The sequence below is a fragment of the Vipera ursinii genome, assembly GCF_947247035.1.
Source record: "Vipera ursinii genome assembly, chromosome: 12".
NCBI classification, from domain to species: Eukaryota; Metazoa; Chordata; class Lepidosauria; order Squamata; family Viperidae; genus Vipera; species Vipera ursinii.
In genome coordinates, this window is record NC_139525.1 from 3,925,952 (window position 1) to 3,950,805 (window position 24,854).

General features: G+C 43.2%; 1 protein-coding gene across 4 annotated transcripts; it reads right to left on the reverse strand.

The window, feature by feature from the left end:
• Positions 1-123: 123 nt before the first annotated feature.
• MTM1 (myotubularin 1) lies at positions 124-24,372 on the reverse strand. 4 transcript variants are annotated; one of them, XM_083371972.1, is made up of 15 exons: positions 24,268-24,372; positions 18,073-18,160; positions 17,846-17,918; positions 16,660-16,754; positions 15,040-15,150; positions 14,569-14,670; positions 13,593-13,676; positions 12,147-12,296; positions 10,663-10,851; positions 7,948-8,133; positions 7,604-7,810; positions 6,742-6,834; positions 5,547-5,660; positions 4,472-4,648; positions 124-2,373 (listed from the first exon to the last, which is right to left on the reverse strand). In XM_083371972.1, exons 2-15 carry the CDS (start codon positions 18,136-18,138, stop codon positions 2,200-2,202), a joined length of 1,821 nt encoding a protein of 606 aa, XP_083228098.1. In that variant the 5' UTR covers positions 18,139-18,160; positions 24,268-24,372; the 3' UTR covers positions 124-2,199. The 4 variants fall into 4 exon arrangements, with proteins under 4 accessions (XP_083228098.1, XP_083228096.1, XP_083228097.1 ...); XM_083371970.1 differs by having other exon boundaries at positions 124-2,376; XM_083371971.1 differs by having other exon boundaries at positions 124-2,376; positions 18,073-18,163; positions 24,268-24,348.
• Positions 24,373-24,854: the final 482 nt, after the last annotated feature.

Consider the following 24,854-nt stretch of genomic DNA (forward strand, 5'->3'; position numbering starts at 1 on the left):
TGGACCTTTCCCCAGCCTCATTTCCCACCCTCAACTCAACAAATTCACGGGACTGATGCCCTCCCCGCCCCCCACCCCCAGCCTGTATAACTTACAGGAAATAAATCAGGAAAAAATTACATGTTTTGATTTTTATTTCATATGAATTGTGCCAGTCTTTTTTTGTTTTTAGGGAAAAAAATGAGCATTTTCACCAAGTTACATTTTCACCCCCCCAAACAACATTAAATTCTCTACAAATCAAGACCCAGCAATGCCTTGGTGAAATGCAAGAAATGAAAAAGGCAAAGGCATTTTAAACCCCTTTAGTTTAACTTCCTCCCCAAAACAGTTGACAGCTGTAGTGATTTACTTTGTAAAAACAAACGTGTCTCAATTCATTCACCCCAGTCCAAAGGAAACAGGTATTTCTTGTGGATTTACCACCAACACAAAGTTAGGGTAGCAAGGAAAATAAAATCTTATAACTTGCAAGCAAATGACTGTTATGCTTGAGTCTGCTTAGCTTTTCGGTTTTCTGCTCTAGCGTTTAAAATAGAATGATGGGTTAAGTCTAAGTTTTTTGTGATTCAAGTTATGTATTTCATTTCTCCAACTTGCTTCCCTTTAGCAAAGTACCCATTGATAGGTGCAATAAAAGGTAGAACACCAAAGCATCACCAAAGAATGATATTTTAGAGGACAAACATAAAAAGGAAAATAATTCATGCTCTAGCTAGCTGAAATTACTAAGTATTTTAGTCTATCCCTGAAGAAATAGTGCAAATTTCTTAGTATACAATTTTATTCTATTAATGTGCTCCATTTACTCTTATACTGAAAATATACTATTCCTAAAATATTCCAATGTCCTCTAAAACTAAGAAATTTATAATATTTTGGAGTTTGACTTTAAACTTTAGAATTATATTATTTACACTTTACAGAAAAGACTTCCATATCCTTAATTTACACATCCTATAATTTCTGCCTTATAGTTTGCAGATCAAAACTTACACATAAAGTAATTTACATATGGTAATCCCCCTTCCCAATACATTTAAAATAAATCATGTTAGCTACAAACTGTCCTCACAAATCCTATGTTTCACTTGTTCTGAAATGACCAAATACCACTTTAAAAGTTTATATCCCAAGCAAAATAGGCATTAAAAGATCAAGTTACAGGGACTGTGCTGATTTTACAAGTGCTCGGTTATGTTACGCTTTAAAAAGATTCCTGAAAGGAACAAATCATAAAATTTGACAGAAGACCAACACAATGACCAAAAAGGGGAAAAAAAAATAAAGCCCCACCCTGCAAATTTTAAATGTAGGGATCAAACAACTTTGTGGTCTCCAGATATTCCACACAATCTGTTGCTGCTAGCAATATTATCTGGGGCTAATAGCAAGCAAAGTGCCATCAGGAGGAAGATTCCAAGTTGTTTTACCCCTGATTTAAGTTTTTTTTCAGTGCACAAACTTTCTGCAAATTGTTTTAACGTATTTCAGGAAAGACTAATCCATTACAGAATGTCAGTCACACAGTCATGCTCGCTCGCTCACACACACACACGCGCGCACACACAACAAACAACTCCCTTCGTTTCAAAAATTAAAACGTTAATCTGCTCTGTAGATAAGGCTATCGCTTAACAGGCACACGTTTTCAGGAAAGTTTTCAGTTACTGGTAGCTCGCTGTTGTGAATGCATTAAAAATGGCCTGTGATCGGAAAGAAATTGTGTAGTAAATTGTTCCTTGAGGCCAGACTGCCTTGCAAGTGGTCTACCTTTAAACTCTCCTCTCCAACCATCCGCACAGAGGGGTGATTCAGAAGGTCCACACTAACCCAGACGGAGATGCAGGTAAGCCTGAGCGAGGTCACACCCTGGAGATGGACAAGTGAAACCATGCTTCTCCCCAAAATGGTGATTAGTACTGAAACCGCTAGCTAAATATATTTGGATGCTCCAAAGTAAACAGCAACAGAACAAAACAACGCTTTAGGATAGTGGGATAGCATGTTCCCAGGTGGAAGATTTCCAAAGGCACCTAAATCCACTTTTAAAAAGCTCCCCTGATTTTAGATCCTCTCCGTAGGGACAAGCGTTCTTGAAGAAGCTTCGGATAAGGCATCGTAGTTTTCCTTTCGTGTCCCGCACCTCTGAACGAGCACCGTTTTCAGACAGAAGAGTGAAACCTCTCTCTTCCTCCTTCAAAAATGAGTTTGCACATGCGACATCAATTGGGAGGAAGAGGAGGAGGAGGAGGAAGAGGAGGAGGAATTGGACAATTTGGGGTTGCTTGTGATTTGCAATTCTTCCAGCCGCTTCATGTAATCATCGCGCAGAGCTAGAAGTTCCATATAACGCTGTTCCACTGGGTTGGGCTGCTAAACAAAGTGAAAAGGTCTTAAAATGACAGAGTTTGGCCATATACAATCCCCCCCCCGGAGAAACTGACTTCCAACTCCCCAATGCATTTATTCAATGAATTTTGACAAATAAGAAAAGGATAAAGGGACGTGGTGGCTGAGTGGGTTAGGACGCTGAGCTTGTCGATCAGAAGGTCGGCAGTTTGGCGGGTCGAATCCCGAGTGCCGCGTAGCAGAGTGAGCGCCTGTTACTCGTCCCAGCTTCTGCCAACCTAGCAGTTTGAAAGCATGTAAAAATGCAAGTAGAAAAATAGGGACCACTACGGTGGGAAGGTAACAGCGTTCCGTGCGCCTTTGGCGTCTAGTCATGCCGGCCACATGACCACGGAGACGTCCTCGGACAAGCGCTGGCTCTTTGGCTTTGAAACGGAGATGAGCACCGGTCCCTAGAGTTGGAAACGACTAGCACGCGTGTGCGGGGGAACCTTTACCTTTACAGGGCATTAACCAGGATTCAGAGAAGGCTGGTTAACGGTGACCATGTTGCTGATTCCTGCTACGATTTTCTGCCTTTTTTTTTGAAAGCTTCAGTTGTTAAGTGAATCATGTGGTCATTAAGTGAATCTAGCTTTTGGCGATCATGGTACCCCAGGATACTGCAACCCCCGTCATAAATATATCCGAGTTGCCAAGCGCCCAAATTTTGATCCATCTGTGGGAATGCTGCAATGGTCATAAACAGGAGGACTGGTGGTGATATATTTTTTTTCCAGTGCTGTTCTAACTTTGATGCAAATGGTTGTAAGTCAAGAACTAGCTGTAGTATCCTGGAATAAGCCAGGATGGTTCTGCATATGCTGCCAAACCCAGGGATCTGGTTTGCGGCATCCCTTGCAAGGTAAAGAAGAATGGAACAAAGTGGGGGTTACGTGAAACAAACCACCTCTCGAGTCGTACGAGATGGAAGAGCGAACTGTGTACGAATTCAAGATTGCACTGACTGGCTTTTTCGAAGCATAACACTTGGCTGGCTCTCTTTGCTTTCCTGTCCTTTAAATCAGAGTTTATCCAATATGCATTTCCCCTCCCACCCTGAAGGAGAAGCATAAAGGGGGCATAAGAAATTCACCTGCCCTAAAAGGCTTAATGCTCTTAGTTCACACATTATTGGTCACTACTGCCTTTGCCTAACGCAAGTATCGTACTCTGTTTTTCTGCAGTAAACTGATGTCTTGCTCTGCATCCTTTTCAAACTGCTCCTTTTGAGTCCCGCAAACATCTTCAGAACAAACATTAAGCCAGGAGGACACAACGCTGGCCTTTCTTCCCCGATGTCGGCCTGCTGGCAACAGCCTGAAAGGCCCACTGCAGGAAAGAAACAGCTGACTTTGTTCCGGCGGCTTTTTTCTCAAAAGCTGCCCTTGTCGAGCAGAGCAGCTCTTTTCTCCTTCCGCTCTGGGCTCGACTGCCAAATTTCAAGGAGAATAAGAAACGTCGCGCATGGACCATCTTTTCCCACTTAGCAGATCCACTTTCAAAAAGATGTTACCCATCAAGCCACAATAACAAGGGAAGAGCAACCTTAAGACCACTCTGGGGTTCGATAGTGAAGTAAAAGCTTGGCTTTTGCCATACAAGCAGTCCTCGAGTTATGACGGCGCTCAGCAACTTTTGGGAAATACAATGGATCTTGAAAAAGCTACTTATGACCCCGATCCTAAGTTCTGAGGGCCGAGCCCCCCCTTATAGTCAGGACCAACTGCAGCTGTTTGCAGCATCCCACGGTCACATGGCCGCATTTTACATTTTTGCTGGAAACTGGCGTTTACTATCAGTTCCTAACCGGAAAAAAACTCCCTCAAGTGTTTGCTTAATGCCCCAATGTTCACTTAACGACTTCCCCCCAAGCGGTCATAAATCGGATACAGTCACAAGGATGGAGTGCATTTTTAGCCATTGATCCTGATCCTTAAAAGGGCTGCCAGCCAGATACGGAACAGTAGAAGAGAGAGACGGAAGATGTGTAACAGCTTTGTAAGGGTATGCTTGGTTAAAAAAAAGAGAGATGATAACTATGCCACATGTGCTTTTAAAGTCAGCTGAGATGCTTTACCTGCTGCCTAATCCGCGGATTCCATCGGATGTAGTAATTAACCCAAAGCTCCAAGTGGCGCATGCTGGCAACTGGGTAGAGCGCCCGGTTCAGTTCTTTCGTATAAAAGGGGTTGGTGTATTTTGACTTTGCACTATTGATCAAGGACCACAGAGACAAGGTTTTCTCGCTCAGCTTCTGCAAGCAAAGAAACAAACCAGAGCCGGTTTCAGCAACAACTGTCTGATGGAGCCAGGCTGCGTGCAGAGTTCACACGATGCTCGTCTTCCATCAGTAGTTGGAGAATACATATTCAAAACCATTCTTCAGATTCACACCACCTTGGTTAGTTGTAATAATAATAACAACTTTTATATGGGTGTATGTATATATATATATATGTATGTATGTATGTATGTATGTATGTGTATGTATATATGTATGTATGTATGCATATAGCATGTGTATATGTATGTGATGTACGTGTATGGGTACATAGATATTTTCTGTTGACAGCAACAGAGTTCCATTTTTAATGTGGGCCAGTGTGGTCACAGTAAAAAAATGACAATAAAGATGATCTTATCATGTAACTGTGTGTGACTTGGCAACCCAATTCTTCTAAGACGCATGCAAACAATCCTTGCTTAATAACTGCTTGCTCAATGACCAAGGTTACCCATCCTCAAAGTTATATCTCCATGCCCACACTGGCCACTGGCTTGCATGTATGACCAGCTACAGCATCCTGCAACTCATACAGAGGTTTTTATTGATTTCCAGCAACAAAGCCTTGCCTGTTCAGGTGACGTGCACATCCAGCATGCGGTTCTTTTAACGACCGTGATTCATTTAACAACCATGACTCACTTCACAGCTTACAATAGGAACTGCAGACTCCATTGTAGTTGCTAAGTGAGGACTATCTGCATGCAGAAACATCCACCCAAATACTGTCCCCTTACACAGTATTTATGACTACTCCTACCACTGTCCTATCACCCGTTTCTTATCACCCAAAGTTGCTACTAGATCCGGACATGCAAGCAAATACATAGTAGAGCTTCCATGTTCTATCATCAACATGTTAACTCACCTCTTTCTCTCTTACGGAGTCACAGCTGTACAAAAATGTACCAAAGCGGCAGCTGTACAAATGATCCAGAATAGTAATCAAAAATTGTTCGTTGAATTCGAAAGCTGTGGGAAACTAGGAAAAAAAAACAATAGGCAAAAGTTTAGGATAAGATACAAAGTAATGTAAACAACAGTTCTAAGCAGAATAGAGTCCAAATTATTTATCATTCCTGTTATTTCTGGTTTCCAAGTTATTTCCAAAGCTGCTTCAATGTTACATTTCGCCACCCTCTTATCATACAAACTTATAACAGCTTCTAGCTGCTTGTATGAAGTGCCTCAATAATAACACAGGCTGGTAACATTAAAAATAATTATGGGAATGCTAGAAATTTAAATTTTGTAATCATCCCTACAATGTATCTTAAAGAACCCTGGTGGGGCAGTGCTTAGAATGTAGTATTGCAGAGTAATGTACTGCTCGCTGCCAGCAGTTCGATCCTGACCGGCTCAAGGTTGACTCAGCCTTCCGAGGTCAGTAAAATGAGGACCCAGATTGTTGGGGGAGCAATATGCCGACTCTGTAAACGGCTTAGAGGGGGCTGTAAAGCACCGTGAAGTGGTATATAAGTCTAAGTGCTAGTGCTATTGATAACTTTGCCCACTGCCGAGGGTTCAATCCTGACCGGCTCAAGGTTGATTCAGCCTTCCGTCCTTTTGAGGTCGGTAAAATGAGGACCCAGACTGCTGGGGAGGGAACACACTGACTCTGTAAACTGCTTAGAGAGGGCAGCGTGAAGCAGTATATAAGTGCTAGTGCTATTAAAAAAAACAAATTTTGAGAAGTGCCTTCTTCACAGTGAAAAACTGGGTAGGCAACGAGGTCATTCTGAATTCCAGATTCTTCAGATAAGTCCTCAGACTTCAACAGTTTGTTTAGCAACTGTTTGAATTTATGATGGTGCTAAACAAAAGGGAATAATGACTGCACCTCAAGGTTTCAGCCAGTGCAGTGCATCTCCCCGCAGCCAAGTGATCAAAACTGGGGTGTTTGGTGACTGGCTAGCATTTACAATTAAAATCCAGGTCCCATATCTTGCTGTGTGGTGTTGTGTCTTCATACAGCGCCTAGATCCCATCCAGAAAAGACACTAGTAACTTAAATTACAGCCAAGCCAATTAAATCTTCACCATCTTTAAGGAATGCAGCTTACCTGCTTGGACATTTGCCACACACAGTCAATAAACTGGAGGAAGATGGGGGACCGATCAGCATCCGCGTGGTTTTTGTCTCCGTGACCGATCCTCTGAAGCGAAAAAGGAAGGAAAAATGAGAACGGCTCTAACCAAACGAGTTAGCTTTGCTTTAGAAGGAGCAAACTCTTTCACAGACTTTTGTGAACAAGCTATCTTCCCTTATACAGAATGAAGTAAAGAAGAAACCCGGTTAAATTAGACTGAGGGTTTTTTGTCAGTATAACGCTTTCTAACTGAAGTGGTTAAAAAAAGTTATTTTATGATACAAGTCCCTTTTGGAAGTTTGCAGTATACGGCAAGAGTCTTAAAATCTAAGTAAAATCTAAGTTCCAGGCGACAATACAACCAGAGGGAAAGAGCTCCACAGGGTTCTATAAAACTTTACGACTTGTGGACTTCAACTCCCAGAATTCCTCAGCCAGGCGTGGTTGGAGACCCTTGCTGTAAAATGTCCTTTTATGAAAACATAAGCAAGACATCTATGGTCATGGTTGTCCCAAAGGTGCTTTTTTTCAAAAGACAACTGGACTTTGTTTTTTCCCCAAAAAACCAAGTCCAGTTGCCTTTTGAAAAAAAGCACCTTTGGGAAAACAAAGACCACAAACACAGGAGCAACAGACTTGGTCTGCCACTGTGCCCAGCTTTTCAAGTCTCAAAGCAATGTTGGCATTATCAGCTAGCAGTTGACAAACGGCAGTTTAATGCAAGAGACTTACTCACAATGCAGGCCACTAGGCTAACTGCACGGACAACGTGCGTCAGTTTCAACGGGATTTAAGCAAAACTGATTTAACCAGGACTTCCCGTTTTGGTTCTTACCGAGGCAAACTTGTGTCCAAAGCTTATCCACTCCTTTTCCACCAAGACTTCAAAACCCACAACGGTTCGGTAGTAGCTGTCCAACATCAACATGGCCAGAGAGGTGAGCTGGGCGGTGCGGTCCCAACCATCGCTGCAATGCACTAAGACCGAACTCTTTCCGGAAGACACTTTGTCGGCGACTTGGATGGCGCCCGTTAGAACCAGCTGACGAGGAAGCAGGGAATGAATCTTGAGACGGGTGGGGTAGGGCCCGCCCCCTCTTGTGAGTTTAATTCAAGAACCCGGGACCCCAGGCCCACGTGGCGTCGGCCTGCGGAAAGCCCACCGACCCTCCTCTGTACCTTGATATGTTCCAGCCAGTGGGTGGACTCCAAGCTTGACAGCCAGTGAGATTCTTCCACCTGAGGGTAGACGATGTCCTTGAGCTTTTTCAACGACTCCCGCATGACGTGAATGTTGTGGATATCTAGGAAGAGGAGCTCAGCGTTGGGATAGGCATCCTCACTCTCATATCCACCACCAGTTGCCTTGGAGCAAGAGGAAGTGAGTGTTTTAGTTTCCTTCAGACAACCATCGCCATACATTCCCAACACAACTGGCAGGTGTGCAAAAATAAATAAATAAATAAATAAATAAATAAATAAATAAATAAATAATCCCGAGGGCTTAGATCAGGGGTCCTCAAACTTGGCCACTTTTAAGACTTGTGGACTTGCAACTCCCAGAATTCCCCACGGCTGGCTGGGGAATGCTGGGTGTTGAAGTCCACAAGTCTTAAAAGCGGCCAAGTTCTAAGACCCCTGGCTTAGGTGATCTCGCTGTCCACGCGCAGGGCGAAATCGTCCTTCAGCTCTGATCAGAATGCAAGCATCACCCTTTGTGGGCTCCCGACGCATCAATTAACATGGGAGGTAATTAATTAATATTACTGTGGAACTTTGCAAACATTGGTCTGGTTCAAAGCTCCAACAGCACTGAGAGAAGTGGGTTATGATGGGTCCTCACACTTACGGCTGTTGCAGCATTACTGTCATTAGCCCTGGGATCAAAATTTGGGTGCCTGCCAACCGGCCTGTATTTACGATGGTTGCAGCATCCCAGGATTACAGGATTGTTACTGGTGAGCTAACAACAAGCTAAGTCAATGCGGAAAGCTGGATTTGCTTAACGACTGTGAGATTCACTTAACGACTGCTGTGATTTACTTCACAACCAGGGCAAAAAAAAAGTCATAAAATCAGAGGCATCTAGTTTAACAACCATCTTTCTTAACAATGGAAATCTTGTAAGTTGTTGTAAGTTGTAAGTTGAGAACTATCTGTAGTTATTTGTAGGCCACCTATCTGAGTGACTCTATGGCCCTTGAAATATCTACATTAAAAGCACCCAAACATCCACATTCAAAAATTCCCCAAAGAGGAAGTCATTGCAAAGCCATTTCCTTCTACCTTTGACAAAAGTTGACTTTCTAACAGAGCCTACCTGATGAAATGTGATCAGTTCTCCAGCAAGGACTGACTTAATCACAGCCTCAGGATCCTCTAATCCCACTAGGAATCCAGGCTCCCCTAATCAAGTATTTCTAAGTTTAAATGTCGGCGTTAAGATGGTTATATTTTTCTTTTGCCAAACAGACTTAATCGAAGTAAAAGGCATTACAGGAAAATAAAAGTTTTCATAACCTTCCTCACCCAATCTAGCGGCTAAAACGGTTCCACGGGACTGGAGAACACAAGACAAGAAATACACGTCGTGTGAAATTCCAAAAGCTCCCAAGCAAAACTTTCCAAAATTATTTCCCAAATCAGACTTAAATCAGCCAAGTTATTTTATGACTTTGGGCCAGTCCCTCTCTTTTTGCCCAGCCACCTCACAGGGTTGTTGTTGTTGTTGTAAGGAAAATAAGAGAAGGGAAGTGTATTAGTTATATTTGCTGCCTTGGCTTGCTTTCGAGGTAATAAAGATGGGATTAAAAACCCAAATAAATTTAGGTAAGAGCGCTTCTGTCTCTCAACAGAATTCAAAACATGTTGCTCCAGAAGCCAATATTCTCTGCCTTTCTGGAGGGAGTTAATTTTAACTGAGACAGTTAATTTTAGCTATGGAAGGGACTGAGTAATCCTGGGTGTGGCTGGAGAAACAACAAAGCAAAGGGAATAGGCAGGAGGGAAGGAATGCAGCCACTAGATTTCTCATAAAGAGGGGGAAAAAATCTGCATTTTAGCTTACAAGCACTGAACTTTTCCCAAGTTTTCAGTCAAGATGACTTTTGAAAGACAGCTTTTATAAAGAGGTTATTTTCTAGGGCCAGTCCTGGGTATGGTAAACAAGGCAGAGAGAACACAACAAGCACGCACACCCGAGTATACTTTTTAAGTCAGATTTTCCCCGTGAATCCTTCTATTCCTTGAGAACGGGCGGGAACTGTTTGCTTCAGAAGTCATCTACCTCTTTAGAGAATTAGACAACCCAACGCTTTTATCCTCCGCGAGGCTGCCAAAGCATTCTTCTTTTAAGCAAGCATTTAGCAATGGGGGAGGGAGATGATGGATGATTCCCCCCCCCCAACTGGCTTTATCGAAAGTTTAGTTGCTTGGAATTTACTGTGAATGCAAATAGGGTGGAGCTGTTTCAACACAGGGGGGGGGGAAGAGAGAGAAAAAAAAGCCTCATCCTTTGACTCCTGAACTTTAAATCTCCGTTAGCAGGAAGTTACATTCTTCCCACATCCCGGCAGATTCTGGGGCTGTGGCCACACGATAGCAGCTTGGTCAACCGCTAATGTTGCCCAGGCAGGATGGAAAAGACTCTTTGGCCTGTCAAAGATCCAGGAAGCGTTTTTTTCGAAGTTCTTAAGCCATTCCTCTTGTTAGCACTTTCCAAATCTCTGGATGTGTTTTAAAAGGACCATTTTTCAAAAGGCCGAGCCAAGACGCTCTTTGACTCAGCAGGGTGCCTGGGGATCTCCAGAGGACCGGGAAGAGGACTAGCCGCCGGAGTGAAGCAGCGTCACCGAAAAGGGTGTGCGTCTCGACAGGAAGAGGTTGGCTGCATACCTTATTAGCCACGGCGTTGACGCTGGGCCTGGCGTCGAAGATGGTCAGTTTGGACAGCTGGCCGTTGGTTTCCCTTATGACTTCCAGATACCTTTCGTCATCTTTGTTCCTTTTCCCACCCATGCCCACAAGGGGCTGGCTGGAGCGGGCGATGACAGCCTGGGTCTCCGGATGGATCCAGGACAGGACCTGAGGGAGCAATGCAAATATTCCCTCAGAGCCTGGCGGCTTTCCACAACGCGCAGGTAGCCCTCGACTTACGAGAGTTCAGTTAGGGACCGTTCCAAGCTACGACGGCACTGGAAAAAAGGGACCCTTTTTTTAAACCCTTTTATGCAGCATCCCCATGGACACGTGATTTGCATTCGGGTGCTTGACAACTGGTTCACGTTTATGACGGTCGCGGTGTCCCCGGGGTCACGCGATCGCCTTTGGCGGACTTCTGGGAAGCCAGACTCACTTAGCAACTGGGCCACTAACTTAGCAACTGGAGTGCTTCACTTAACAACCGTGGCCAGAAAGGTCATAAAATGAGGCAAAGCTCCCTTAACAAATGCCTCACTCAGCAACGTAAATTCTGGAGCTCAGCTGTGGTTGTAAGCTAAGGACTACCTGTATATCATCAGGGAACTAAGCCCACTCTCACAAAGCCACACCGATACTGTTGCCTAGTCAAATGTGAAGAATCAGGGACTGCACGTTAAATTCCAGTTAAACTATACACAATGCTTGGCATTAAATTGGTGCTAGATAAGAATGAATAGAATTGTGGGACGGGGGAGAGGGGCTGGGCATGGATCCTTTATGGACATGTAATGATTCTAGGCTGATTCCTTTTTTTGACTTCCTTCTTCTGGTTCTGCTTGTCCGTCTACATCAGGTCATGAAACGTCTGCAAGAAAACTGCCAAGCTCAGAGAACACCCAGTTCAACCCTGAGCTACAAAGAATCTCTTCTATTGTTTTCCAATTCTGGGTGCTGACAGGTCTCAGAAATAATCCTTGATAAAGTTATGAGGGATCAAAAGCACAGTACATTAAAATTCCCTTTGGCAATTAGTTATTAGCTAATGGAACAGTGAGCTGAAAGAGAAAGAGAGAAGGAAACTAACTCTGTTTTGATGTCATTCTTTCTGCAGAATAGTGAAAACGTAGAAGGCCAGATCCTGAAGTTGAAACTCAAATACTTTGGCCACCTAATGAGAAGGAAGGACTCACTGGAGAAGAGCCTCATGCTGGGAAAGATGGAGGGCAAGAGAAGAAGGGGATGACAGAGAACGAGGTGGCTGGATGGAGTCACTGAAGCAGTAGGCGTGAGCTTAAAGGGACTCCAGAAGATGGTAGAGGACAGGAAGGCCTGGAGGAACGTGGTCCATGGGGTCGCGATGGGTCGGACATGACTTCGCAACTAGCAACGTTTTATTTTAGATCGTTCTATTGCACCCTTAACCACAGAGACCCATTTTTGTAGCTGACGTCGCTTACCGGTATGCGACACCGGGATCGAAAAGCAGAGACCTTCTTGAGATCCTCATCCGTGGTGTTATACGGCACCACCAGGAGCGACGGGTACGTGTCGCAGAGTGCATAGTGTTCGTTGAGAAAGGTTACCCTCCACTGGAGATTGGGCAAACCCTGAGAGAGAACCAAGAGGATCTTTGCAGGCTCTCTTGCCATGGGAACAAGGTGACAATCAGCAAAGAGGAACAATTTGTGCATTATTCCGGTCACAGGGTGGCAACAACCCATCAATTTACCACCAGCATCTCTACGGTTGGGGACCCAGAGCAACAGATGGGAGGTTTAAGACAAAATGCCGGTGAGTTTCTCCTCCCTGTTCTTATTAATGTTATTGTAAGCCTGCTTGGCAACACCAGATTTTTTTTTCCTTCTGATTAGCTGATACCGGAATACACACAGGAGTGTCTGACATTCTTGCAAAAAAAACAACACCTTTTCTTCTACAGGAAAAAAAATGTGATTTTTTTAAAGACTTGCCCAAAAGAGCACTAAAAATAGCAATGGAGAGTAACCACGGGGAAGCACCTTCCTCTACAACGTGTGTGGGAAGTCAGGTGTTCTGGGTGGAAGAGAGTCGCCGAATTTATTGCAATTTGCGCACGTTTTAAGGAGGGACTATCAGCTCTCCTCCCTTTAGACTTGTCTTTGTTTATCAATTAGTAAAACCCCGTTGTGCTTCAGTGCTGGTTTCCAGGTTAAAGGAATTCAAAATTTCTCCTACCTCGGCCTACAACTCCCAGGTGCCCTGACCATTCATAAGGCTGGCGGGACCTGGTGGGAATTGTAGCTCAGTAACATCTGGCAAGCCAACATCCTCCTTTTGTGTTTGAAATATTTATTGCACATTTAGGAATAAATGACATTGAAGAAGCTTCAGTGCTCAGACAGTAAACCTAATTGCTCAAGACAAGATGACTTGACAGGTCTCTTTTCTTAAATTTCTGATTTGTAACAAATGGGATGAAGAAAATGAGTAACACCCATCTCTTTACATGTAAGAATTGCTTGGCACAGCAATGAGATGGGCAGCATATGAATTTAATGAATAAATGAACCAGCATATTTGCTGATCTGAATTCTCGCTTTTCTTCAAGCCTGAACCAAATGCTTTACCTCTATCGCACAATACCAGGTTTTTTTTTAAAAAAAAACAAGGTAATACAGAACGTCAAGGTTTTAATGTTATAAAAATCTGTTCCAGATGACGCGCAGACATCTACTCATTTATCCATCCCACTTCACTTGCATGGTTTTGTCGTATCTTAAAAACAAAAAAAAACAGCGTGCTGCCTATTTTCTGCTCTTTCAGTTCAATTTGGCCACAGAAGAGAAAGGAAAACATATACAGAAAACCTGAAAAATGAGGGTGGAGGAATGCAAACGGAGAAGAGAAAAAAAAAATAAACTTACTTGTCTTCTGTATTCAACCATAGGATTGTAAACCAGCCAGCCACTTTCAGCAAACTTCTCTTCATTCAGAAAAGCAAAGAAAGGCTGAAAGGAGAACAAGAAAAATTAGAAAATGGAATATATATATATATATATATATATATATATATATATATATATATATATATATATATATCTGCAAGTGCTACTAAACAAACTGCTTGACTTACGTTCCTTATTTATTTATTTATTTATTTATTTATTTATTTATATTTATATTTATATTTATATTTATATTTATATTCCGCCCTTTCCCGAAGGACTCAGGGCGGTTTACAAGGTGATTAAAACAAAAAATACAAAAGTTAAAAACAGTTCAAAAATTATATCCGTCCCTGAACAAATAAAACCCCAGTTAAAATTAAAATTAAAATTCTCAGCCTGGGCCAGAGAGCTCAAAGAGCCAGGTCTTCAGGTCCCGGCGGAATGAACGGAGGTCGGGGGCAGTCCTAAGCTCCACTGGCAGCTGGTTCCAAAGGGCAGGCGCAAAAGGGTTACACAAAAGGGTTAACTATCCCATTGGAAACTTGTTTTTATTTTATTCAGGAGAAACATACAGCCAAAGAGAGTTTACCTTTCTCATTAAAGGAGGCTGAAGAATGTCCCAAAACATTGGCAAGAGCCAAAACATAAAGGAAATTACATCCTTTAGGAAGAGAAGTCATTTCCCCCCCCCTCAAGTAAGAGGCCTGAACTCAACCATTAACTTTGAACAGGTACGCACCTGCTAGTAACCACCCTAACGAATCCAGGAAAAATACCGTATTTCCTTTATCCTTGTCATTTTTAAATGTTTTTAGTTGTACACGACACTGTCAGAACAGGCAGCAAAGCTAAGAGTCAAGCGTGAAAACGATTCCCAAATGTGCTTTTATGTACTGTAGGCAAACCATCCCCCCCCCCGCAACAACCACAAAATAAATTCAGAAGAGTTTACCAAGTTATGTGACTGTGGAAAAGCGTATTTTGTCAGGAGCTCAAATATATCTCTTCTGCTGTGACCTTCTTGTTTCAAAGCAAAGCGTAAATTCCTCATATCCTACAATTTAAAACAAACCCATTTTTTTAAAAAAACAAACAAACAGAAAAGAAACAAAAACGAATGCATGCAGTCAAGGATTAATGTTAGGTAATTTGCTCTAGCAGCTTTCTGAACTGAAAAGGGAGGTTTTAAGTCAGAGATGGGTAATGTAGCCCTTTCCCCCCCCCCACAATATCTACTTCTCTAACTGTAGACTTTGGTCCTACCAAGAGCATGGGGTGCCACCATTTCTGCTTTTAAGAACTCCATTCAAATTCAGCCCAACCCACCTCACAGGGTTGCTGTTGTGGGAAAAATCCTTATTTTCAATTCTCTTGGTGACATTATCTCACGTAAGAAGCTATCAACATTATTTTGAAGTCTCACCTTACAAGTAATATCTAATCCGTACGAATTCTCTCCTCTGCTTGAAGCGCCCCCCATTTTCTCAATCCTTGAAATAACCCCCAAAGGCACGTCTAATACCACTATTGGATCCTGAATAGAGAAAAAGTTAAGATCACATTAAAAGAGGGGATTCCCAACAGACTGCATTTCCGTACCTCTGTTTGTCATAAAACACTTTTGTATCTTGAAAGCTAACAAAGGTATCAATTTAGTGGGATGGACGCTGTCAGATTTAAAAAAAACACAGCCTTAATGGGCCACTGAGGCAAGAAGCATCAGTATAAAACAGCCGTCAACATGAAGCATTTAATAAATACATACTAAATTGCTACCTACTGCAACTATAATAATCCCAGGAAATTTCAAGAGACCTGACCTTTAAAAAATTAAAATGCTGCCCTGTATCTCAGCTAGCACTCTTGTCATCAGAGGAGGATATAAAAAGAGAAACACAGGTAGTCCTCAGCTTATGACTCGGTGATTGTTTGATGTTACAACGGATCAACCTTGAGCTACTTACAACCCTGATTCAAAATGCGGTCCTGTGACAGCATTTAGGGAGCTCGGCAACCATTTATGTGATTTATGATTTTTGCTGGAAATGGGCACTTCTGGTTTCTGGCAAAAAAAAAAGCCTTAGTGAATTGGTTCACTTAACGACCACAGCGTTTCCTTTACGATCACTGCAAAAAAGCTCATAAAACTGGCCAGGATCATGGGATGACCTGCTTAATGACCAGAATGACTAACCGGTGGGCTCAATTATGATTATTTAAGTCAAGGATTACCTGCCCAGCTTTCAGAATTCAATAAAAACAGAGGGTGGGTGAATGTCCCTTTGGGCTGGACAATACACTGCACTGTTCCATTCTTGACTTTGGCCAGGAGACTGCAAAGGGACTCGTGACTCAGGCTAAAAAAAAATTGGTCTCCAGAGCCGTTAAATCTCTTTTGGAATCCTGATGCACTTGTGGGCAAGTAGAAACACATGTCTAAAGCCCTGGGTTGAAAAGGATAATTTGGCTTTAAAGCATCTGGTGCACATCTAGAGAATCTTGTTTTCCATTCCGTTACCAGGCTGAACTAACTTCCTTCCAGAGAAGAAAACAAGCCATCGATTCCTACTCCGTTCAGATCACTGGAGGTGGACAGAATACGGTTGGAAGGGACCTTGGAGGTCTTCTAGTCCAACCCCCTGCTCAAGCAGGAGACCCTATACCCTTTCAGATGAAGGGTCTCCAGTGTCTTCTTAAAAGCCTCCAGGGATGGAGCACCTACAACTTATGGAGGGAAGCCGTTCTCCTTGACTGTTCTGCCTATATATATCGTGGCAACTAAAACTGGATGCAGTATTCCAAGTATGGCCTTACCAAGGCATTATAAAGCGGTCTTAACACTTCATGTGACCTTGATTCTATCCCTCTGTTAATGCAGCCCAGGACTGCATTATGAACAAACCTGTCATAATTCTGAATCGGACAACAGCAGGTATCAACTGCCTCACCAACTGCAAAATGCCATTCAGCCGAGGTCAACCCGGCAGAGAAGTCGTCACAGCAGTTGCCTCCAACACACAACAGGCCAGTCAAGTTTGCTTACCGATTCCACACTTCTCAAATAGAGTCTGTAGTTTGTGATGCAGACTCTCCCTTTAACAGGACCATTGAAGGGACACATGTAAATGACTTCCTTGTCTGTGGAAGAAAGAGCAGCTTTGTGTTTAAAATACAGCAAGGTAATCAAGACAATATAACATGAGATAAAAAAGGCAGATTACTGGGGGACCTGGAAGTGAAATGAACTACCATTAATGGAGGATCTTGTGTTGTGCAACGGAGCGTAGATTGGATAACCTTTTCGCAGCTGAAAAGGCAAGCACACACATTTTTTTAGAAAAATGTAAAATTCCTCCTTGTTACTCAAGTATAGTAGAATTTTCTGAATTTACCTTTGAAATTCTAAAAAATGCACATTTCTCTAGCAGCGTTGATTAGCAGAGGATATATGGAAAGGCTCAAATGCTATTGTGGCTGATAAAACGGAAGTAAAACTGTAATTATACTTCTGAGTTTTAGGGAGAAGACATAAATTTAGTTATTTCTGTATCCTTGGCCAAAGGAAGTGCGACTCTAAGGGAATCCTAACACGCTTTTGACTACATAGTGAAGGATCGACAAGATACTTTGGAAATGGATCGCTCTCAACCCGGACCGACTCTGAGTATGCTCCATAGACCCAACAAATGCAACAAAAGCAGAGCAATCTAGCTGAATGGTTATTTCTCAGATATACCAGGGTGCTATAAGATTCAAGAATGTTATCCTTAGAAAGCACATAGCTTTATTCTTTCTGAATTAAGTAACGTGGGTTTGGGAGCAGGCGATTACAAGCAGCTCTCAGCTTACGACCAGAATTTTCTGTTGCTAAGCAAGGCAGCCGTTAAGTGAGTTGTGTTCAACTTTTATGCTTTTTTTTGTTTTGCTGCTGCTGTTAAGCGAATCACAAGGCTGTTAAGTGAATCCCACTTTCCCCACTGACTTTGCCTGTCAGAAGCTGGCTGGGAAGATCACAAATAACGACCTACGATTCTGCAACTGTCATAAACACCAGCCAGCTGCTAAGCGCCTAATTTCTGATCCCCTGACTGGGGATGCTGTGAACGGTTGTAAGTGCGAGGACTGTTTGCAAGTCACTTTTTTTACCATTGCTGCGGTAACTTTTTAGCGGGTGCTGAAGGGTTGCAAGCCGAGGTCTACCTGTGTGCACCCTCTGGACTCGTGTTTACCTGTGACTCTCGTTTCCCCTGGCAGACGAGGAATTTCTTCATTGTGTTCCCAGTTAGTTCTGTCTTTCACGGGCTGGTGGGGAGAAATAACAAGGGATCAACCAAGGGATTTTTGCTTTGTGGGCAAGATCCCACAGGTGTAAACCGCACAAGGCAGTCCTGACAGAAGCTTGTTAACATTTAACAATTACATATCTCATCTCAAAGAAGCCCAGGATGACACTCACTTTTTTAATGGAGGCACTTTCCAAGGAGTTTGAGTTGCATTGTGGCGTTGAGGAAGAGGAGGCCATGCTGGAGAATGGCGGGGAACCCCTGCTGAGAAAGCAGCCAGAGAAAACGTCAAATCAAATCTCTCTCATGGACATATAGACTCAACACAGAGGCGACATCGATTTTAGAGGGACCACACACACACACACACACCAGCTATTTCAAAGAGGGGTTCCCCTTTGCAGCGTTTTATAGGGGAATGGAAGGCTGACAAAAAGAAGGGGGAACAAAAGCGGTTGCCCCTCTCCTAAATGTATCTTCCTCTTCCTAAAAAAAGATACTTGGGAAAGTTAATTTTTCAGCCAGGGGTCAGCCAGGCCTGTGCAAAGTGGGATGCAAAAGGAAAGCTGAGCCGATTCCTGTTAGATGAAAGGAGGTTAAAAAGGCAGAAAGTTTAACTCAGTGAAAAGATACCAGGAAAAAAAAATCTGTTGTCAGCACCAAACCACGTTTGCAAATTAAACGCTCCGTCCAAAAAAAGGAAAAGAATTAAATGCTCTGTCAAAAAGAAAAGAAAAGAAAAGAAAAGAAAAGAAAAGTACAGGACTAAATTGGAAGTGTGGCAATTGTGGTTGATGCTGCTGCCCAACTGCGATGCCATTTATGGCTGACGGCTTGAACGAAGAGTAATTTCTCTCCCTGGCTACAAAGCCATTGTTGTAAGTTGAGGACTCTCTGTGTCGCATTCATTAGGTTTCCCCTACAGCAGCAGCAGTCAATGCGCTCGGACAGAGGAAAACCTTCTAGCATTAACACATGGTGGGGACACAAGGCCGGTCCCGAATTGGTGCAGACCAAACCTGTGAAGTCCGTGAAGTCCTTAGCGTAAGGGAGTTGCAGAGGGTGCAAACGTAAAGCATTGCATTAATTCAGGGAATAGCTTCGGAAAGGAAAAATGAGGATGCTGTCAAAATGTTCTGGAATATAAAGCAACCCTTCACGGAGATGAAAGTTGCATCGCCACTGATAAAAAACAACAACACAAACACACCAAAAAAATCGTGCACAGTGAGACCTGTTCATCGGCTTGGCAAGATCTGCCCGGGAGGGCTGGCCCATATTTTTAGGATGAGTGTGCGGTTATGCCTCGGAAACGCAACTCTCCCTGGAATTGTCAATCAGGAGGCAAACAATGTAAGGGCATAAAATCAAACAGTCTATATGTGATGTGTCGGGAAGAGTTCCAACCTCCCGATTTTCCGTGTGAACATCTTAGGGGGAAAATTAGACAATGCAGAGATATCAAAAGAGCCCGAGCAGGGAGACAGATGCCGTTTCTTTCAGGTTCAGAGGCTGCGGGGTTGTTCCCCGAAAACCAACTCTCTCCCAAGACCTACAATCAGGGAGATGCGTCGGGCTGAAATAATTTCAGGAAAAACAGAGCCAGCCACCAATTTTAATGCCCTCCTGACTGCTGCAACCTTATTTCATTTCTGCTCTATTTTTTTTCCTTCAGCAGTTCTCTATACCAGCGTTTCCCAACCTTAGGAACTTGAAGATGCGTGGACTTCAACTCCCAGAATTCCCCAGCCAGCTATAGCTGGCTGGGGAATTCTGGGAGTTGAAGTCCACGCATCTTCAAGTTCCTAAGGTTGGGAAACGCTGCTCTATACAATGAAATTGAAACCCAAAAGAGGGAAGAGAGAATAACTTTCCCACTTCGAATTTGTGTTCTCGTACAACGACTGCCACTTTTTTTTGGGGGGGGAGACGGGGATAAAGGACACTAGAATAATCTGGAACCGACACTGCGCCATTCTCCAATTTCTGGAATAATACATTTTAGATTTTTAATAAGGGGATGTGTGGCTTGCTTGGAGATTCGTACGTACAAGATAGTTCTCATCTTACCCCATTTCGTTTGGTGACCATTCAAAGCTACAGCAGCTCTGAAAAAAGGGACTTAGGACCTTGCATTGGGATCAAAATTCAAATGCTCAGCCTGGGATTATGAGGGTTGCAGCCTTCCACGGTCAGTGACACCCAGTTTCTAAGGAACAAAGTCAGTGTGGGGAGCCTGGTTCGGCCTAGTGACCACACAATTCCTTTAACAATGGCAGGGATTTGCTGAACAACTATGGCAAAAAATGGGGCTTGATTCACCTTGCAACCACCTTGCTTAGCGATGGAAATCCTGGCCCCTCCTGTGTTCGTAAGTTGAGGACTACCTGCATTGTGTATCGGTACAGCAATTGTTTCCAGAACAGCGTTTAAAATTTGTAGACATGACGGCCGTGTTTCTTGCTTCCACCGTCCCTATTTTTAGATGCAAAGTCCTCGTCTAAGACGTTTCTGGCTCAGAGAAACAAACGCTGTGTTCGAAGATTTGTCTATAACTGAGCCTATATTAAGCGTATGTGGACTGAGATCAGTGATGACTCTAAGTTAATTATAGAAAGAAAGCTAACCGATGCAGCCTGGCTTATCTGGAAGCGAGTAGGATAGAACCACGTCAAATTAATAAAGAGTGCCGCAAGGTGGGGTTACTGGATGCTTTTTCACACAGATTTTGCAGAAGCTCCTACTTCAGTGGTTAAAAGCAAGGCTTAACCCCACAGGCTTTCTTTCCGGTAACTTGAGCATTATTCTGCAAGGGAGATGGCATTGATTAAAGACTATCCAATAAAAAGGGAAGGAAAAGCTTTACACGGCCAGAAAATGTTCTCTTTCAAGGAGAAAACTAAGAAGTGGGCTTCTATGGGGGTGTATTTTCAACTGTGATCAGCTATTAAAACAAAACAGGATTTTTCTGGACATGCAGTCCTAGCGCACAAAATCATTCTACCGGAAGCTGAACGTAAATAACAAATCAGTAAATCCTTCTCTGATTTTTAATAATTGCAGCCGAAAACTGCCCGAAGGCCCAGTAAATAAAAGTTTGAGCAAGGCTTGTTTTGCTTCCTCAAAATAGCACTTTAGCAATTCCAAGGCAGTGCTTGTACCTTCCTGTGCTCTCCGCCAGTTGTTTAAAACACAGCTATGTTTTTCATCCTGGCATTTTTTTTAAAAAAAATGTGTTTTTTTGGATATCAAGTTACCTCCCCCAAGAAACAAAACATTGTAGAGTAAAAACAGAAGAAGCTGAAGCTACCACGCCGCCAGCCTGCCTATAGTAATTATGTCTTAGTAAACTTTACTCTGAAAAGTCTAAGAACACTTGCTTTTTGACTTGGCTTGCAGTTGTGGAGACTACAGCGTAACAACAATTTGGAAAGATGGCCCTGTATGAGGACACACACACACGCGCACACACACACACACACACACACACACACACAGAGAGAGAGACTGAATTGGAATCTAGTCAGGCACACAGGCCATTCATGCTGTATGACTATCTCCGTGGATGCAGAAATACTGAGATGGTATCAATGCTACAGGAATATAATACAGAGTCAATGCTACAGGAATATAATAAGATGTATTAACTTTAAATGCAGCTACATTGATTTCATCATAAATACACAAGAAAGCAAACAAAGCCAGAACACTGTGAGTCATTCTAACACCATTGCATTCCTAAGAACAGGAGTTCACTCCCTCCACACAGCTTAATTTCCAATGCTGAATCACTCAGGAACACAATCTCACAACACTGCTCTCCATCATTTCCCCAAGGGAGCCCAAATGTGCAAAATGATCTAACCCACCCACATTGTGGGTCAGACCGTTCAAGTTTTCCAGTCTTCTCCCCCTTTTTTTGGGGGGGGAAAGGGAAAGTTGCACAAATTCCCAAGCCAAGGAAAAAGCAGTACCTCTTCAGGCTTAGATTCCTTGCCTCCTTCATCTTTATGGAAAGTGGGAGAGGGAAGACCCCCATGCATATGGACACAATCTACACACTCTCCAAGGCTAATGAAAGTATACAAGAAAAACCACGCTGAGGATCCTTTCGGCACAGATTTCATGGCAATAGCACACTGCACTCTTATCACAGGGAGGCAAGCCCCAAAACTAAACAAGGCAAAGAGCAGAGCAGAAACTCCACACGTGGGTGGATCCATATGACAATCCAGAGGAGTAGATTCATTCATATAAAAGAAAGATAGCCCGGATCCAAGTTCATGGCTGCAACTGAGCAGTTAGATTGCAACAACCTGCCTCCAGAAGTTGTGGGTGCTCCAACACTGGAGGATTTTGAGAAGAGATCGGACAACCATTTGCCTGAAATGGTGTAGTAGGCTTATCCTGCCGGAGCAGAGGGTTGAACTAGAAGACCTTCAAGTGCCCTTCCAACTTTTGTTATTCTGCCCAACTGGGCACCTTGACTCGGTTAGAAAAAAAGGAACACCTGAAGCAACTCTTGAGATGGAGAGATGCGGATTAAGGTTGCCTTCCAGGGGAGGTTTGTTTTATTTATTTTACATGCCACCCATCCTTCTGTCGAGTGACTATGACATTGTTGTTAATATTTATCAATATTTGCTGTACTAAAAAGTTAAAAAGGACTTCTTGGAGACCCCCCCACTGCACCTCACCATGGTGGCCTGGGATATTCAGTATGTTATTTTTTTTCTTTCCCAACACAGGTGCAAAATCATGTCGTTTCCCAGGACCCCCAAGCGGGTCTTGGAGGGGTCCTAACGAAGATGTATACAGGTAGTCCTCGGCTTACGACCACAACTTGGCCCCAAATTTATGTCGCTGAGTTTTGCCCCATTTTGTAATTTTTCTTGCCAGGCCTGTTAAGCAAATCAACGCAGTTGTTAAATTAGTCACACGGTTGTTGAGTGAACGTGGCTTCCCCACTGACTTTGAACGGTCCCTAAACGAACTGTTGTAAGTCGAGGACTCCCTGTATAAGGAATGAATCAATCTATCTATCTATCTATCTATCTATCTATCTATCTATCTATCTATCTATCTCCATATCTATCTATCTATCTATCTATCTATCTATCTATCTATCTCCATATCTATCTATCTATCTATCTATCTATCTATCTATCTATCTATCTATCTATCTATCTACTATCTATCATCTCCATATCTATCTATCTATCTATCTATCTATCTATCTATCTATCTATCTATCTATCATCTCCATATCTATCTATCTATCTATCTATCTATCTATCTATCTATCTATCTATCTATCCTTCCATCCATCCATGTATTCATATCTATCTTCTACGCGGGGAAAAACCCGAATGACCAAAGATCCACATGCAAACACCCACGAAAACCTCAGAAAACAAATATCTATCTATCTATCTATCTATCTATCTATCTATCTATCTATCTATCATCTCCATATCTATCTATCTATCTATCTATCTATCTATCTATCTATCTATCTATCTATCATCTCCATATCTATCTATCTATCTATCTATCTATCTATCTATCTATCATCTCCATATCTATCTATCTATCTATCTATCTATCTATCTATCTATCTATCTATCCTTCCATCCATCCATGTATTCATATCTATCTTCTACGCGGGGAAAAACCCGAATGACCAAAGATCCACATGCAAACACCCGCGAAAACCTCAGAAAACAAATATCTATCTATCTATCTATCTATCTATCTATCTATCTATCTATCTATCTATCTATCATATCCATATCTATCTATCTATCTATCTATCTATCTATCATCTCCATATCTATCTATCTATCTATCTATCTATCTATCTATCTATCTATCTATCTATCTATCATCTCCATATCTATCTATCTATCTATCTATCTATCTATCTATCTATCTATCTCCATCTATTTCTCCCTCTATCTTCTATTTAATATCTATTTTCTCTCTCTCTCTTTCTATTTAATATCTATCTTCTGGCTCTTTCTAATTTCTCTCTATTTAACATCTATAATCTATATTCTTCTGTCCATCTATCCATACACACGCACACACACATTACTTTGCAAAGCAAAAGACCCCCGCCCGCATTTCTTGTGAGCCCCTCCTCCCTGCCTTTCGACAGGTAGCGCCTCAGCGAAGGGAGAAGACCCCCCCCCCAGAGGCTGGCTTTCTCCTCGCGGGGAGCCCCCCCCTCCCCCCGGCGACCTGCCCGGCTTGTGCCGCCTTGCCAGGACTCCCCCACCCCAAAAGCCCCTCCTCCCACGGCGGTCCTCCTCCGCCTCTCCCCCCGGGGCAGGCCGGGCCGGGGTCCCGCCGAAGCGCCCACTCACCCGTTGCTCCGCCGGCGGCCGCTTCAACCTCACCGACCCCCCCCTTCCCCGCCGCCGCCGCCGCCGTGGGCCTCGGTCACGTGACGGCGGCTGACAGGAAGCCGCCGCCGCCGCCGAGCTCAGCCAGCGAACGGGCAAGCCGAGCGCGGCGCGCGGAGCTCGCCGGGAGATGGAGTTCTCAGCCGGCCGGAAAAGGCGCTCGGCGCCCTCGCGCGGGGAGCGCTGGGAGGTGTAGTTCGCCTCGCGCTCCCTGCGCTGGAGGGAAGGAGGCTACCGGGCTTTGCACATGTGTGCAAAAGTAACCCATGGTAGAATGTCTGGTGGGTTTTAAAATCTTCCATACAAGACTTGATCTTCTTGTTCGGAAATAATATGGTCAACATGCATCCAAGCTGAGTTTTACAAATTACATATATCTATCTTTCTATTTATCTAATTATTTATTTGTCATCTGCCTGCCTGCCTGTCTGTCTATCCATCTATCTATCCATCCATCTCTCTCTCTGTGTGTGTGTTTTTGTGTGTGTGTGTATTCTTTCATTCATCTATCTTTAAAAAAAACAGTTTTTACAAAGCAAATAACCGAA